At 38.7% G+C, this 18,294-nt stretch overlaps 1 protein-coding gene across 4 annotated transcripts in view; it reads left to right on the forward strand.

Annotated features, from left to right (window-relative positions):
* Positions 1-53: 53 nt before the first annotated feature.
* Positions 54-18,294, forward strand: part of si:dkey-12j5.1 (uncharacterized) — a 30,296-nt gene continuing 12,055 nt past the window's right edge. Inside the window, exons 1-11 of one of the 4 annotated variants that reach the window (XM_068323371.1) lie at positions 54-193; positions 1,096-1,199; positions 1,319-1,428; positions 1,551-1,697; positions 1,809-1,961; positions 3,078-3,190; positions 3,300-3,423; positions 4,649-4,741; positions 5,351-5,419; positions 10,709-10,762; positions 15,988-16,140. In XM_068323371.1, the coding sequence (XP_068179472.1) occupies positions 1,133-1,199; positions 1,319-1,428; positions 1,551-1,697; positions 1,809-1,961; positions 3,078-3,190; positions 3,300-3,423; positions 4,649-4,741; positions 5,351-5,419; positions 10,709-10,762; positions 15,988-16,140 (1,083 nt within the window). In that variant the 5' untranslated portion in view covers positions 54-193; positions 1,096-1,132. Of the gene's footprint in view, positions 194-1,024; positions 1,200-1,318; positions 1,429-1,550; positions 1,698-1,808; positions 1,962-3,077; positions 3,191-3,299; positions 3,424-4,648; positions 4,742-5,350; positions 5,420-10,708; positions 10,763-15,987; positions 16,141-16,575; positions 17,511-18,294 lie in introns of those variants that run through there. The other 3 variants (XM_068323373.1, XM_068323370.1, XM_068323372.1) reach the window with 3 other exon arrangements.

Consider the following 18,294-nt stretch of genomic DNA (forward strand, 5'->3'; position numbering starts at 1 on the left):
CAATTTGCCACCGCTTGTCGGGTATGATAATCCACTTCTCTCGACAGGTCGAGCCTGTCGCATCGGTTACAAGACACCTGTGTGGAGCGACACAAAGCGTCTCTATTGGCTGGCAGGAAACTGGCGGGTAGGAATGACATTAACGTTTTCAAACCATATCCGTTATGTCAGCGGACAGAGGGCTTGAACCCAGGTAAACCACTATAAAAGACTGTGACGTTAGCGTACACCGTATCGATTGAAAATTACGGCGCTGTTTTATAATCGATCCGATTATTAAGCAACCGAAAACCATTTAACTCTCATTTAACATCAGTGTTTCTTCTCAACGACATTTTGATACGTTACGTTGTTGACAGATAAGAGGTGGCAGAGGTAAAGGGTGGGTTATAGGAGAAGAAATACCTTTCAAATGTCAGCAATTAGCATTAGCATTTCTACTAGCAGCTAGTATTTCATTGCTTTGTCATTCAATTACTGCCCACACTCCAGCGATGGCCATAGCTGTTGAATGAATTTGTTATATTTTCCATCAGTTAGATAACAAAAAAGCTCAATTACCTGGATAGACAGTCGTGTAATTGGAATCTCTCTCGATCATATATTTTGTAAGCAATTTCCCTACTACCAGCGTCTCGCATTCGTTTATTTACAAGAGAATCGTGAAAACGGTGGCGTACGTTTGACGTGCCTGCCCATTGGATAAGTTTCACACGATTCCTGATGCGTCAAGGGGTACAGCGTTAACGCGTTACCCCATTGGTCGACAGGAATGTCAATTGATAGGAGAACCCTCCCCTAACAGTCCGTTTCAAATATTGGAAACCTTACATGAAGAGATGTAAGGAAATTAGAAGTGATTAATTAAATAAGAACATTTAGAATCCATTAGTCAACAAATTTGGAATGTATGGATGTATTTTTTGTATTTTGGTTTTAAAAAAATTACATCTAATGTATGAATATTTTGTCCCTTAACGCTATCCGTAGCTGTCGCTTTTAGTCACTCTTTGCGCATGCGTATTGCGTATGTCAATCTCTCCTCACACGCGTGTATAAAACTCACTTTTGTAAAAAAACAAAACTGTTTTAAAGAGAAACCTTGTGAATATAAGGAATATATCTCCGCACCATGGGAGGACAGGCAAAGGGCAGGAAAAAAAGTAGACCGAAAAGGAAAGTCAACCGCCCAAACAGAGGTAATTATCTATAGTTGATCAATTTGTTGGTTCTTTCCAGCTATAAAGTTAAACCCTCATACATACTGTTAAGTATCTTAGCTTTGCTTGACAAAATTAACCTTGACTTTACGCTTAAGATGCAGGAATTGTAGGATTATCACCCCAGGAAAGGACGAAAGTGAGAATGCGTGAAAAAGCCAAGAAGAAGACAGCGGAAAAATACTCAGTGCAACAACTATTAGAAAAGGTGCAGATGAGAAGATAAGAAAACAGTCATGACTCAGAACTGATATGGAACTCATATTTTAATGTCTTATTTCTGATCATTTACTACATGTTGTTAATATCACATAACCATCTTTTACACAGACAGAGGAATGCATGGACACTTTTGATTTTGAGATGGCTGGTTTATTCTGCCAAAGAGCCCTGGACATAGAATCTAACAATCTTCAAGCTCTAGACATGCTGGGACACATCTACTCTGAACTTGGTGACACACAGAAAGCTAAGGGGATATCCTTTATTCAACACTCTTTTAGTTGAAGCTGTGAGCATGTTGAGAATTTTAATTTGAGAATTTTAATTTGAATGGTTTGTCTGTAGCCTCCTTGACAATTTCTCTAAGTTTTTGTGCGTGCAATGGAGCTGAGCCCAGACGAAGGCCACAGTAAGTATATGTACCTGGGACAAATCCACACCGGCCAGGAGGCTGTTGACTACTACACAAAAGGAGTACAAGTCCTGCTATCTGCGTTGGACAAACAAGCAAAAACCTCAGTGAGTACACGTCTATACATACGATGTACAAAATTGGAGAAATTCCATTGCTCTTTTTAATATACTATAATTGTCTATATCTCTACAAGATCTATTTATCTCTCTGTATCTGTCTGTCTATGGTAGTTAGAGTAAATAACACAACATTAATTGCAATGTTACAACACTTTTTTGGTCATTAACAGTTTAATGTCAATGTGTCTTCATTCATGATTCAAACAAGTGTTACTGTCAGATCCTAATATCAGAGTCGATCTGTAATAACCTGTACTTCATGCTGAGACTATAGACTGAATCTTGTGAGTGTGGTTATCAAACACTACATTTTATTTAATACTGTAATTGCAAAATGCCCTAAACACATTTTTTTCTGTGAAAATGTATACCTAATCTTATTATTTAATATATATATATGTATATAATAGAGAATTTATGATTTTATCATTCAAATGATATAATTGTAATTATATTCATTCATTAATCTTCAATACTCACTTCTTCCGCTGTCACGGGGTTGCTTAAACTAATCCCACCAGACTTGGGACGTGAGGCAGGTTACACTCCAGGCGCGATGCCAGTGTACTGCAGAGCCACATGAAGACAGACAAACAAGCACGTACACACTCACACCTACAGACAATTCGAGACCGGCTAAATGACCTAAGCTGCAGGTTTTGGAAGTGGGAGGAAGCTGGAGAACCTGGAGAGAACCCATGCAGACATGGGGAGAACATGCAAACTGCCCTAAACAGTTTGAATGTTTACGTCCCGCGCAGAGTGGGACTCAAACCAGGAAGCGCCTTGCTGAGCGGTGACAGCGCTACCCACTTCACCACCGTGCTGCCCGACTAATTATATTTTAATTTTATAAATTAACATCAATTAAAATAAATGAAATAAAAATATATCATCATTTTTTGTGTGTGTTTATATATATAGTATATATATATACTGTATAATACATACTGTACTGTATAATACACACACATTAAATTTTGTATTTTTTACATACATTTCTGTTACTAGAGTCAAATTATGTGTTGTTTTCCTTCACTGGAAAGCTTTTTTGTGAAGAAAATCTTCAATCTTTGCTGACCATTTTTGGATTTTTTTCAGCAGGCCCAGGTTGGAGCTGCTGCCCCATCCAAAGAGGATCCTGGGCTTCCCACAGCCAAAGATGTTAGTGTAGCCTACTGCGCCATCGCAGAGATTTACCTCTCAGACCTTTGGTATGGGTACACACATTTACACTCTTGTTAAAAGTAATCCCATATCAGAAGTGAAGTAAGAGTTGTTTCCTGCTTTCCTTCTGTGTTCTGTTTGTTTTTCTGTGACTAGCATGGAAGAGAAGGCTGCGGACAAGTGCCGAGAGTCTATTGAAAGAGCATTGCAGTATCACTATGACAACCCTGAGGCTTTACAGCTCATGGCCAGTTACCTGTTCAGCATGGAAAAAAACCAGGTCAGTGCGCGCACACACACACACACACACACACACACACACACACACACACACACACACACACACACACACACACACACACACACACACACACACACACACAAAACGGTTGAGTTATCACCACATTAATGTAGAAATCTGCTGACTTAATTATTCTAAGAGATTGAATTATATACCATCAATCAGTACATGGTCACGTACATAAACACTTACAGGCTCACACACACACACTTATGCACGGGTCAAGCTGATAGGAAATATTAATTATGGAAGAGATCATTTAAGTTCATATAGTCATCTGATTATATCTTTCTTCGAATCAGAAAAGAAGCCACAAAAACCTGACTGAAGGAAAATCTGTCAATAAATTTGTAAAGGTTTTCTGTATTTTTACCAATTTTTCTTGCCCCATATTTTTAGTATTGCTGTGTGAAGGACTAAAACATTCAAAGTATAGCATTTAATACAAAACAGAATTTGCTTGCTTGTTAATTAAGGACACACCACTTTGATTTTTTAAGAAATTTGAAAGTGCTAAAAAAATGTATCACCTCCGTGTCACCAAATTTTAAGTGAATAAAATGCATTATTTTAATGTATTTACAGTTGTTTTTTGCTGTAGAATTAGATACACCAGGAAGAGTCCCATTTTTTAAAATGTATTTTCATACACATCCTTACATCCAGACAGTAATGTCTGCGCATAATCAAGGGCCAGTTAGAGTATGTCATTTTCTGCCATTGACTTTTCATTTCATCATTTATAACTCTTGACACTGCATATTATATTCTGTTTACCTCCTTTCCATAGCCAAAAGGACAATACTGTATATATCTCAAAGACCAAACAAATGAACTAAAGCCATCTTCAAAAACTATTCTTCATGTTCTTACATGACCAAACTGTAGGAAAACACATTTTATGGAGCGGAGGTGGCTCTGTAGTACCATCTGTAAACTGTAGGGGTCAGGCTGCCTCTAGAATTACTGCTTGACATTCAGCATCTGCTTATTTTTGTAATACAGTACTCATTTTAGGTACATGTGTGAAAAACTAATAGATTGACCTTAAATTAATCCAAAGGTCATTGGTATTTACTCAGTATCCAGCCAACACATTAAACCACTGCTTTTTTTTTATTTTTTAGCAAATATGCAAGTTAATTCACACAATTATGCATGTAACTACAAATTTACATATATGCATGTGTTTGTCTGTCTTTAGGAAGGCAAAGAATACCTGTTGAAGAGTGCTAGATTGTGGCTGCCAGCCCAGAAACAGTTGTCAGCTTCTTCTAGCACAGATGGAGACAGACAGGTGAGTTTGAGCTGTGAGTGATGCATTGTTTCTCTAACAGCTACCAGACTTCAGTTTGTTTACAGAGCTCTTTGAAGTAAAAAGGATTGTCACAGTGTTCTTTGTGGTAAGCACATATGTAAGGGTTCCAGTAAAGATCAAAAGTAAGAGATAATGAAACAAGGTGTAATCAAGAAATGTTTTATATGTGCAGGCATGTGAAAAGAGTACATAAAATACAAGGCAACACTTGGAGTGTGTTTAAATGACTAGTCAGACAATCATAAGAAATTAAATGAGAAAAGAAAGGCTGGAATAGAAATTATACTCTAAATGACGAAATTTAAGTTGTTCCTGTATTTACCTGAATTATAAAGTATGCAGTACTGTAATTGTAATATAAAATGGGTTGAGTTGATGATGGAACTCAAATCAGACAGTGGATTCACTTTATCTCTAGAAGCAGATTGAATGAAACTTAGCGGTTTCTATGTGATTAACAGGTACATAGTTGCTGAATAGTTTGTACCTTGAAAATGGATTGTGATGTCATCTGAGGGAACAGCTCTGTTTGTGGATGTTTGTGCGAACACTCACTGTGGAGGTGACAGTTTGTCCTTCTCTCACCAGATTGACATCCCTCCTTATGAGTCCCGCATCACTACAGCCAAGCTGCTCATTGAGTCGGAGGAACATGAGGTAAAACGTGTATTTTAGTGTGTATGTGTGTTTAAAATTTTTACAGCCAGCCCAACTGTTTTATGTGGGTGTGCATGTGTCTTTGTTTCCCTTTTGTAGTGAATTGACTAAAGGTGCAAAGGCCATGGCTGCTCTATATCCCCTCCAGAGTTCAGTGTCAATAATTGAAAAGTGGTATTTGCAGAGAAGGGCGGGTGTAAAGACCACAGAGGTGGAGAAAAAAGGAAGCTGCTGTCTGATGAATCACTGCCCTTTCTGTGATCAAACACACTTCTAAATCACTCATAAATTCCCCAATATTAATGTCCTCGATTTTACTGCCTTACCACCTTCAGTTCAGCTCCAAATCCCTAAACCTGCATTGATGCTTACGATCACTTTTTTATGATTAGTGCCTCATCAACAGCAGTTCAGCTTTCTCTTGTTGTGATGCAGAAATTAATTTGTAGTGGCTATTGATGAATGGTTAGCAGTGATCACTGAAATAAGGTGTGTGCGCGTGTGTGCGCTTAAGAAATAAAGATCCTTGTACAAGTTCAGTCAGATTTACCTGCAGTCACAAACTAAATGCAATATTCTCATGGAAATTCTGTTGTCACTGTCTCCTTTTAGTTGCATCTGATAGGAACATAATCGTGTCCAATCAGACACACACACACACGTTACGTTTTTCACTCCAGAGACTCTAAATTTATTCACAACTCTAAACTTTGTGTGAAGTTTATACAGTTATCAGTTTATTAGCTTGATGCCAGAATGAGGAGATTTGTCTTATTTTTCTCATTATTGAATTTTTTGTTTGGTCTGAACTGATCCAGGGATTTAAAATTTTTGTTTGACTACAAAGTGTACTCAGTTATTTCTAGGAAATAATGGTTAGAAATGATAACAGTGGTAGAAAATCCACATGAAAACAAGTTTGTCTTTGATGGAGATCTTTGTCAGATGAATGCTGCTAGCTTTGTATATCCAGTCTGATTTTTGGTTTGAGTTTGAATTGGAGTAAATTAAGCATTTGCTCGAATGAAAATGATTTTGTCGGACAAACAATCTGAGTGCGTGATATTATTTTCTCATCAGCTTTTGGGAAAATATGCTACTGCAGTTCATGGAGGTAATGAATTATATCACTGAAAAATGGTGTTTAGTTTTTGTCCTCTAATGGCAAGGAGGTCATGGCAGAGCATCTTAGTGTTGGTGACAGAGGAATTTCACAATCAAAAATGTGACCTTTCCCACTTTTTTTCTTGAAAGCACATTAATATCTTACAGCTTGAACAGAGATGGTCATCATGCCATTTCCATTGGGCGGTGCCGACGATAGAATTGATAAGTACAAATAGTAAAGTATGCCACAATGGGAAAGACTGTTTTGGAGAAAATCTTTTTAAGAGAGAGCTTTGTGCTTTTAAGATGAGCTGTAGCTCAGTGGGAATGTAAGCATTGCTAACTTCAGTTATCTATTTTATTTATTCATTTATTTTACTGTGCATCGGTCCAGACTTTTGTGTTTATAGAATTGTCTGATGGACAACGTATTATTGAATCTTGTTTCATCCAAAATGGAATGCTTGAAGACTTTGTGCTTCTGTTTCTGTGTGATGCAGCTCTGTAACAATTAGAAAGGACAGGAATTCACTCCTCAAGGTCTTTTTTCCCCCTTAATTGATTTTGAGGAGAAACACTTGAATGCATAAGAATATGTGCCTGTGGTTTCTACAGCTGTAATAGAGATTGAGTAGAAGTGCATGAGAGGTGCTTGGAAGATGCACAAGTGATACAGCTGTGCGTGTTTAATTGTCCAAATACTCAAAGCATCTGAGCCAGTTTCTTTTGTGATTTATCATTGAAAACAAATCTAATATGAATATTTTTAGGATGTAGCTGTTGAATAATTATCACTAGAGTGGTTTTACTGTGCGGAGACTTATATATAACATACCACACTGATCCTGCAATACATTTCTAATTAGTCAATTAGTTAATCATAGTTTGCTCATCATTCAGTCTCTCAATGGCTTTACTTTACGTTTTATATAATTGTAAGTAGAACATCTTTACATTTTGGAATGTTTGTTGGACTAAACATTGCATTGATGAAGGTTTCCAGTACTGTTTTTAATTTTTTAAAGCCAATCAATAAATCAGTTAATCGTGAAAATATTTGATGATGACATACAGTAATTGTTTCCAGCCTTGAATTGTGTTTATTGTATTTTATTTTCTTCTTAAACATGCAAGCTTCTTCATGTTTAAATAAACTGTAAATCAATCCCTTGGAAGTGTGTAAGACAAACGTACAGATGCACATTACTGTCATCATCACCCATCACCACCACTAATTCACTCGCCTGGAAGAGACAGACGCCTTCCCCTGACAGCAATTAAGGTGTGTTTTTGGCGTAGTTGTCATAGCAGCTGATGTTAGTAAGTCATCATCGTCACTTGTAGCTTGCTTTCATGTTATTTATTCATTTCTGTTTGTAAGTTTAGCTCACGATGGCACGTAGCTTGTACTTCTCAATGTTGCTTGCAAGTACAGTTCGGACTGACAATGCAGGATTTATTTACTCAAGTGAAGACAACGCCATTGGTGACTTTGTGCGTGTGTGTGTGTGTGTGCGCGCACGGGCGGGTGCTCGTGTTTATGTGGGTTTCTGTGTGTTGCAGATACGACTTGCCCTCACTTGTAAAGCGATTTGTCTTTCTCTTGTCTTTGCTGAGCGTGCCGGTAAAATGATTCTGTTAAGCAAAATTGCCTGAAGATCAAGCACACACACACATACACACACACACACACACACACACACACACACACACACACACACACACACACACACACACACACACACACACACACACACCAATTGCCAGTATAAATGAGTTTCTCCCAAGAGCGCTACTTTTTTTTCGCCTTAACAGGTCTTGAAATAAAGAGGACAGCATGTACGTTGTAATGTTGGTGTGTGTGTTAGCGTGTGCATCTTTTGTGTTGCGCCGTTGTTATTCACTGACCAATTTATGAACAGACTTTTTTGTATCCTTCCCTTCAATTTTCTCACTTTGTCCTTCGTAGTGCCCTCCTCTCCCTTATCTTCAGAAGAATATTAATCTTGTTGTTGTTTAGAGTGTGAAGCGGCTTAGGAATCTCTGCATCTTTAATCACTTGCCCCTGGGTTGACCAGTGTCGTTAGGAAGGAGTACAGTTGGAGAGGATATAATGGGTTGTAGCACACTCATGCTGGCTCCCAGATAGTGCTTGTTCTATTTTTGTTGCTCCGACACTGCCTGTTTTATCATTTGTTTTATACCCAAACAGAGCATTGCTCCTATCGTGTGTGTGTGTGTGTGTGTGTGTGTGTGTGTGTGTGTGTGTACTGATTTGCGTTTTAGACCTTCAGAGTGAGGACATTATTCGAAAGTGCGCACTAATGTGCAGACCTTTTCTGACATGTTTTTAGGGTCGATGGATTAGCATTAAGGTTTAGGTTAGGATTAAGTGTAGGTTTAAGACAAGGGTTAAGCAAAACATTTTGTTGAGATGGTTAAAATTTCAGCACGGAGCTGGTGAATGCATTTTGCCAGTGACAGAGCTCACAAATATTGTATTAGAAATGCGTCACATTAGTGTGATATAATCAACGTCAAGTAGATAATGCTGACGGCGGGCATAAATCTAATCATCAGATGGATTAGGTGTTTTTGTTTGCATATTTTAATCTGCCATTAATTGATTAAAGAAAATGGGTCTTGTGCTGTTAATTGCTTTAGCAGTCAGTCAACTGATGCTGTGACTTGCAAATCTGCACGGTTTAGCAATTAACCTGACTCTCCCTCGGTCTACCGAGGCAGTTGACCTCTTTATCGCCACCGGAAGCGTGTGGGCTTAACGAAAGCAGAAGAGCTGGAGGGGAAATATGAGGAGGCTCTGCAGCTAATAAGACTGCCTTAACAAGAACCAACTGCTGCTTGTTGTGCTCACTGTTGTGTATACTTTATGTGGAGTGTGACAATGTAGTGGTGTTTGTGTGTGTGTGTGTGTGTGTGGGTGCGTTCATGCCTTTTATTCTTGCCCTTCACCATGGGTGATTGGCTAACAGTCGCCTCCAACCTGAAGTAGACAAAAATCAATATATCATCACCTAAGGCTGCACACACACACACACACACACACACACACACACACACACACACACACACACACACACACACACACACACACACACACACACACACACACACACACACACACACACACACACACACACACACACACACACACACACACACAAAAACACGGAATTCACAAGTAGGGCAGCAGCGCAAAACAAACACACAGCCCACCAGAGTCAAGGTCTGTTTTTCTGTAATAGAAACTTCTCAAAGAAACTGACCTAGGCAGGTAGGTACTACTGAAAAGGTCACATAACATTAACTTCCTTTGGAGATGTCAAACATTAAATTCTTTTATTCTTTTTTTCGTCAACAAAGTGAGGAGGAACTTCAGACCGTGTTGTCTGTCAGATGAGTGAAACTCAAAAAAAAAAGATTTTGTTTTTATAAATCTTTGACAGAAAAGTGTCAATGTGGGGACCTCAGCTTTCTGGGGATTTTTATAGATTCCCTTTTTTTCATTACCAAAGATACAAATTTGGCTTAGGCTCTTTTAGGTGGTCAGTTTTGCTTCTGGAACAGAATTTCAATACAGTACAGCTTTTTACATGCAACAACCAAGTACTATGTTTTTCTGTTCAAGAAACTTTGTCTGTATTTCTTTTGTTTCCATGGATACAGGTTAAATTTAAGGTCATTGTTTGAGTCAGATTTATTGGTTTGCCATGCCAGAAACAATTATTACGCTGTACTGAGCACTGTGCGTAAACATTATAAGAATTCTTCTTTTTAATTTTGAAAGTGTAACCTTCTCTTGCAAATAAGAAGATTAACAGGAGTACCAATAACAACAGGCTCAATAGTTGCTTTGGCAGCTGTTGACCTGGTAAATGTCACTGTCGTGTGTGTGTGTGTGTGTGTGTGTGTGTGTGTGTGTGTGTGTGTGTGTGTGTGTGTGCCCTCAGACACACACACACACAGTCTTGGTCACTCTGATTGATTGAGCTGCCTGGACGATGCACAATACTATTTGTCAATGGATCAAACTTAATAAATTGAACATTTACATTTTCAGAATATTATGTCTATTCTTTGATCTTGTTTTTTTTAAAAAAAACACTCTCAAATTCAATTATATTATTATAATGCTGCTCTCTCTCACTCTTTCTTAATCAGATGGCAGTTGATGTACTGGAGAATCTTCTAGAGGAGGATGATGAAGTTGTCCAGGTAAGAACTGAAGTTTGGGCTGCTTTTGGTCCTCTAAATGATCGTCTTTCATTCATGTTTTCTTTTAGTAATTAGCATTTATAGTTTTAAAATATGTTTTCATTTGACATAACAGAAATAGTGTAGCTGAGGGGTTAAGCTGCAAGATGATTATTTGTGAGGAATATGCAACATCTCATGTCTCCATGGCATGTTTCCATGACCCAACACCAACACGTGTTGATGAGAAGGATGAGAGACTAATGGTGGGAGTTAACATATGTCCTTGTTACAGATTTTTGAGTCCCTGATTTGTTTAGTAATGCAGTTTTCTGGTTTTGTGAACAAGCAGTTTAGAAACAAGCAGCCATTAAAAGCTGTGTGGCGGCCAAGAAAGGAAACCTCCCTATTAGCTCGCTAGTTAGCTACTGAGCTGCATTCATGAAAATTCACAGCAGAAAAATGGGTGATTGTTAACGTGGTGATTAGATGGATGCAACTCGATGTTGGCTTAGAGAAAAACCTCCTAAATCTGCATATTTCCTAATAGCAGCCAACAGCAATGTCTACTGCAGTTTTGTCAGTTTGCCACAGTAAAAAAAAGACAAAATACCCAGCCAACAAAAAAAATCTATTCAAGTTTTGATCCCCACTAAAATGCCTTTTCAAACCAGTTGTCACACTCTCTTTTTAAACTCTCGATTTACTGAACAAAAGCTGTTTTGGGGTTGTGTTTATGCGTTGTAATGAGTGAAACTTTCAGCCCGTTAAGGAAATTAATGCTGAAACCCAGTAGCCTCTGCTGGACCAGATCAACTTCTACGTAGTTCTTTCTTCACCCCAGTGAAAAGGAGACAACCTGACTCTGTGAACTTTGTAGCTTCTGATAAGCTATTGTTTATGCATGCACACAAACAATCGCCCACTCATCCACACCTCTGACAACATTTGCACGCTCCACACATGCATACGTATGCACACACACACACACACACACACACACACACACACACACACACACACACACACACACACACACACACACACACACACACACACACACACACACACACACACACACACACACACACAGTGTGACTGCAAACTTCAATGCTTATTAGAGTGGCATAAATGGCAGCGTTTTCTGTGCTCTGGTAGGAGCTGTATTCTGTCAGCGTGCTGCAAATCCCCACTGGTAGCGGCAGAGAAAGCGAAGGTGTGCCACTGAGTGTCAGATAGGAGAGCACAGCACCCTCCCCCCCCAAGCTCTGCCTCCCACACAAACCCCTCAGCTGACAGATTGAGAGCAGTCATCAGGGGGCTGAACTTTTAAACTCACTCCAGAGATGCACAGCTGTAGCACTTGATTTGAACTGGCCTATAGCCAATCACTAATGAATAACAGCCATCTGTTCTAATGGTCACGAAGTCTTTTATCAGATCACTTACAGTGCTGTGAGATTTGGAGCTATTCCTAATTTTTGTGTGTCTTACATTTGACTGAATATTAAAAGACAAATTACAAAATGATATTTCTTTTGATTAAAGAAAACAACAATCGCTGCTGTGAACAGATATTTGCTTCATTTGTAACTCAGTCCCAAAACTCTTCCAAATTGCATTAATAACTAGTTGCAGCTGGACTGGACACAAGCAAGCCTGATTACTGCCAGTTCTGCTCAATCCAGTCATCACATAAATTGACTATTTTGAGAAGCATGAAGTTGGCCAGTAGGTCTCATCTGTAGCGCTGTCAGTCTGGGAGAGCTATTGCTCAATACGCCACAGATCCATGCTTGGAACAGTAGTGAACCTACCAATAAGTGACCAACCTTATGAATTTTGTCCAAGAATTATGCAAAGACTTTTTCAGGAGGTTATAAAAGTCTAAGGAAAACATCCAAATGCAATGGTTCTACACAGTTTATGATACGGTACATAAAAATTGACGAAAGTGGCTGAAAGAGTCCGATACTTTCTCACTGCACTGTTTGCTGCCGCAGTTACATTAGTGATGTCAGAACTGCATGATAGACACATTATTAGACTTCTCCTTCTCTTTCCTCCTCTTTGTCTTACTCCCTTTGTTATTTCCTCTATTAAGAGCAGTAGATAAGTCGTTACTCTCGCCTCCGTCTCCTTGCTCTTGCGTATCTCAAAGTTGGAACCTTATAAAATGTTAAGTCTGCACAAACAACTAAGCTGGTTCCCTGCAAATCTGGTTTCAAAGGTATTCTGTTCATTCATGATGCTTTTGTTCTTCTCTGAGCAGCACCATATGGGAACTGAGATGTGCCTTCACTTTGAAATGACAATAGTCGCAGTGATGTGATTGACAGACCCAGCATTTATTTTATTATGTGTGTTTCTGTCTGGGGTTGTGGAAGGGTAGGGCAGATTTTCTGAAGTTCTTAATTAGCTAACTTTCTATGTTTTTTTGGTTGTTTCTTTTTAAAGCGCATGTGCACAAACCATAGTTATTATATACACAATTTTTTGTAGCAGACCATTTGTAACAAATGTTATAGCATTGGCAGTCATTTGTGAAGAAGTTACACACTTGAATGACCCGATTTTGCTCTTTTTCTTTTTAATATGCACATATACAGATGAGAAGACATATTTCCTAATTTCTGCATTCACAGAAAATATTTAAACGATAAAAATGTAATACTGCCGGTTCTGCAACGTTATTACATTTATCCAAGACTGCTGCTGTTCTGATAAGTATGGCTGCAGGGGGGGCCACCCACTCAGAATGCTGAGTGGCAATAGTGAATTCACTGTGGCATGTCTCCATGTGTTTGTTAGCTAAATGGTTGATTTGGCAGAGGTGCAGGTCCCTTTTTCCTCTACCCTCCATGAATAATTGAGCAAAGTTAATATTTGTGTCTTGGTGCTTGAGGAACAGTGGGTGGGTGATATCTGGCCTTAGATGAGAGATGCACACATACCTCCAAGTTCACTGAGAGTTAAACAGGATTGTGTTTACGGGTGTAAGAGCATGCATGTCACAATGAATGTGATTATGTAGAGGAAAATATGTCTTTAGAAGACCAATCTGATTACACTGTTTTTCAGCAGACTAACCAGTGGTTAAAATTCCACATGTTGTTTGATTTCAATCGATCAAACAAGTTTTATTTATAAAGCACTTGATCATGGCAACAGACATTTCAAAGCATTTTAACAGACAGAAAAACCCAACTGAACCCTCCTGAGCAAGCATAAGCGACTTTGGAGGGAAAAACACCTCAGTGAGTAAGAAATTCCAGGAGGACCCAGACTCTTTTGGGTGGCGCATAAAGACTATTTACAAATGTGTTATTTTAAATGCAAGGAACATAATGCTGAGGGAAATGTGTTTTTTACTTGATTAAATTCTTATGTTGGCCCAGCGATGTGCTGGCGTCACATCCAGGGTGGAGCTCGCTCAGATGAGCTGCAGTAGACCTGTGGCCCGCGAGGTAGATGTAGAAGATTACCATCATACAAACGGAGCATCTGAAGTTGCAGCAGACGTGAACAGTGTGGATGGACAGATGAGCTGGATGAACTGAGAGGCGTTGAGCTCATCCACAAACTGGTCCACCAGGACTCATGGCTCCGCTCAGCAGTGATGTCATCGCTGTGGTGGTGATTGTGGCATTTTTAACACAAGCTGCTTTTTTAGTTTTATGAGTCGTTTGATTTGTTTTGACAGAGTAATGAAAAGTTTTTTCGTCAGCATTGATTATGATCGTCACTTCTACAAGAAGACAGATGGATTTTCAGATGTAAATTCTTATGTTTTGTGCATTGGATTCTTACGTTTTATGCAACTTCTGAAAGAGCGTTTTTTAAAGAGATGCACAAAACACTGACAAGATCTGAGGCAGCATATAGCATCATAATTACAAAACAAGACACAATCAAGCCTTACACCCCAAACAGGTCAGGAGTCAAAATCTCTCTGAAAACAACATCAATAGAGCAACTTGGCAAACATTTAACAGAGAAACCAGACCTAAATGACCTCTGCACCGTGTGCAGAGACAAGCAAATTTGTGCAAAATTCACTCCTACTGAATTTCCTCCAGTATCAGTTAAGTATATATTTATCTATCTATCTACATATCACAACACATGACCATCATTACATCCCGTGAAGTGGTGATGTTTTGTAATTCTCAGTTGTTTGTGTGTTCTTCCGTCTGTCCGTCCGTCCTTCCACCAAATATTTTCACAACCGTTGCAGATAGAAATATGAAAGAAAAAATTACTACGGCAAAGGAGATGAAAATGAGATGATGATCTTGACCTTGAGAAAACTAGGTCAAGGTAAAATATAAACTTTTGCACATTTTGTTGTACATATCTCAGGAACTGGATAAGAAAGAAAGATGAAACAAAAGGCATTATATTCAGGGAGGCAAGGGAATGAAAATTAGATCACAACCTTGAACTTGAAAAACTAAATCAATGGCACATTTTCACTTTTATACCTTTTTAGGTACACATCTCTGAAACCTGATGTGATATAATCACAAAACAAAAACATTTTCAGGAAGACAGAGGCACAAAAATGTGATGATGACCTTCACCTTTGGAAAACTAGATCAATGTCATACTCGATAGTACAATATAGAATTCATTACTATGACCATTAATGAAAGTAGGTCAGAGTACAATTTTGATTTCAGGGGTGTCGCGGGATGTTGCAGTCTCTGACTGCCTTGTTTGATATTTGGAACTACAGTCATAGCTAAGATCCACAGCGTACAGCTTTGGCTACAGCCAGTCTTGTGGTGTAAAGCTTATATGAATAAATTATGAACAACTCATAGTGTAGTACTATTACAGTTTAAGTAAACTAATTCTATCTTTTATGATAGACACAATGCAAATTGTGACAGATGGTCAAGTCATGGGACACAGGTTTGAATTCATTAATGGTGAAGCTACAGTAAGAACACACACATTTAAATTCATGCAGGATTCCTAAATGAAGACAGTGCAGGATATGTCAGGATTAAATCTGGTTGACGTGTGTGTGTGTGTGTGTGTGTGTGTGTGTGTGTGTGTGCGCGTACGTACGTACGTACGTACCTATGTAATCTCATACTGTCAAGAGAAGGATTTCATCCAGATGTGCTCCGTGAGGGTTACAAATTGTTTTCCTTGTCACATCTGAACTTACTGCAACAAAGAACATTTTCTCTTTTGACGTCCCTCTCATCCAGCTTCTCCTTCTCTGCTCCTCCCAGGTATGGTATCTCTCTGGATGGGTGTGCTACCTTCAGCTGAATAAAGCAAAGGAGCAGCAAGAAAGGGAGGGAAGAGAAGCAACCGAGGAGGAGGTGGAGGAACAAAAGGCATTGAAGGAGGCGGCTAGATCATACCTGACCAGTGCTAAGAAGGTAACTCAGGTCAATATTAGCATTGTACAGAAACTATAGTATCCCTCTTCTGTGATGACACATTATAGTTGTGGTTCATCTCTTCGTCTACACAATTACTACTGACACGATCACAAATGGTGACCAGAATTTACATAAAGTAACAATTACAATTTTGACTTTTTGCTCTATTACCTTATAGAGGCAGATAAATTACTTTTTACTTCAAATTTATCTGCAGCCATAATTTCTAGTTAATCAGTTAATTGTTTTTCATGCCACAGAGTTTATGGGTTTCTTCACAAATGAGGTGATATGTGTTAAATTACAAAAGAATGCATAATATGTGGTTGGTAATTAAATCATTAGTTGTAGTTGTGTATCTATATATAAAACAAGTCTGGTTTTATGGCTAAATGACTCGAGGCTTTCATCCTATCCATTTCTCACCTTTAGGTTTATTGCTGGGAAACCAAGGACATGCATTGTCGAATATTCTGCAACACATTCAATATTAATAATAAATTGTGCATAACAAAATGAACACAATGCCTTTAATAGCGGGAGTGCCAGTGAAGTCTACTGGGGAACAGCAGCCTTCACTGCAAAACTCAATTTAGACACTTATAAGAAGGCCTACCTCACTGATGGAGGTGTACATGCTGCCCTTCTCTCAAAAGTCAACATCCTCCACTCCATATGAGTGTTACTTCATCACCCTCATCTTATAATAATTTATTCTCTGCTGCTGTTACAATTTCTAACATTATGCCTTTCTTCATCTGACATTATTCAGCCCTCCTATGTGTTCTTTTTACTGTAATGGTTACACTTAGTAGATAATTGTTACCAAATTGTACTGATGCAAAAACACATTTGCCAATTAGTCTATGTATTACTGCAGTGAAAAAATACGCCTGTGTCATAACCATTTTACATTTTAATCAAGCCCTTAATAATGAGAAAGATTTTAGATGTAAGCTGTTGAATAAATTACTTGCTGTATTACTGGAGTACTAAAAACGTCTCAAGAATAGTCGATAACTGAGTCTTCATTAAACTGCCAACCTGAAAAACAAATCATTAGATTAATCAGTAAAGATTAGAAAATACTCCACTTTTTTCATCTTAAATAAAGGACATGAATTCTTCCTCCAGAAGTGTGCAATAAATGTGGCTACATCCAGTTTCATCCAGAATACAGAACAGATAATGCCTAAGAGAGAACATGCAGTACGGAGAACATTAGCAGATCCTTACTAAGTTCCATTGTTGACACAGAAAGGTCTTTTTGCACAATCTCAAAGAGGGTTAAATATACCCCTGTGTCTTTCCCATTCCTCCAACTTACACTCGTGCGCACACACATTTGGAGTGATGTGCCTCATTCATTCTGTCATTCTGTCATGGAGCAGTGGCTCTATGCAGCTGTGATTCATGTTAGTCTGAAATCCAATAGGCTTGTAAATCAGACGGCGCAGACTGAGAGATGGCAGGCACCGCCTACATTTTTAAAAAAAATCTCTTTGCCCTCACATCTTGAACCAGGCACCCTCTTTCCAACTTGTGCTTCTCTACAGATGGGTTTTGGGTAACAGAGCAGCAATATATTGATGTCTGTCTATCTGCCCAATAATTTAGTGACAGGCCTGTCTAACCAGCATCCACTGGGGACATCCACAACACAGGAGACAGGAGTGAGGCAGACTTTGCGGTGAGCAATAAAGAAAAACAAATGAAAAATAGTGACTTGAGAAATGAGGAAAATTAAGTAGTTATCAATTTTTGCAAAAGGAGAAAGAAAATGGAAAGGACTGAGAAGGTGAAAGACTGGTAAGAGGCTGAGGCTTCAGAGCGTGACAAGTAAACAGCGAAGCAGTTTCTTTATAGAGCGAGGGAAGCAACAGACACAGAATAATGCGAAAGGTAAATGAAAAGCTTGAAAAGGTGAGGTGCAATATGGAGAGGAAAAAAGTTCCCATTCTGGTGAACTTAATGCCCCAGGTCAGCAATTTTTACTAATGTGCAAGTTCAGTACTCACACGCACGCACACATACTGTGTAATTGAGAGCGTCCCTTGTTTATGTCATGGCTTTGTTTCTGCGCATCACTGTAAGTGTTAATTATTAATGATGAGTCAGTCTGCTAGTTAAAATGGGCTCCAACATAGAAAT

This window comes from Antennarius striatus, chromosome 9 (genome assembly GCF_040054535.1).
Source record: "Antennarius striatus isolate MH-2024 chromosome 9, ASM4005453v1, whole genome shotgun sequence".
In the NCBI taxonomy this organism is placed as follows: domain Eukaryota; kingdom Metazoa; phylum Chordata; class Actinopteri; order Lophiiformes; family Antennariidae; genus Antennarius; species Antennarius striatus.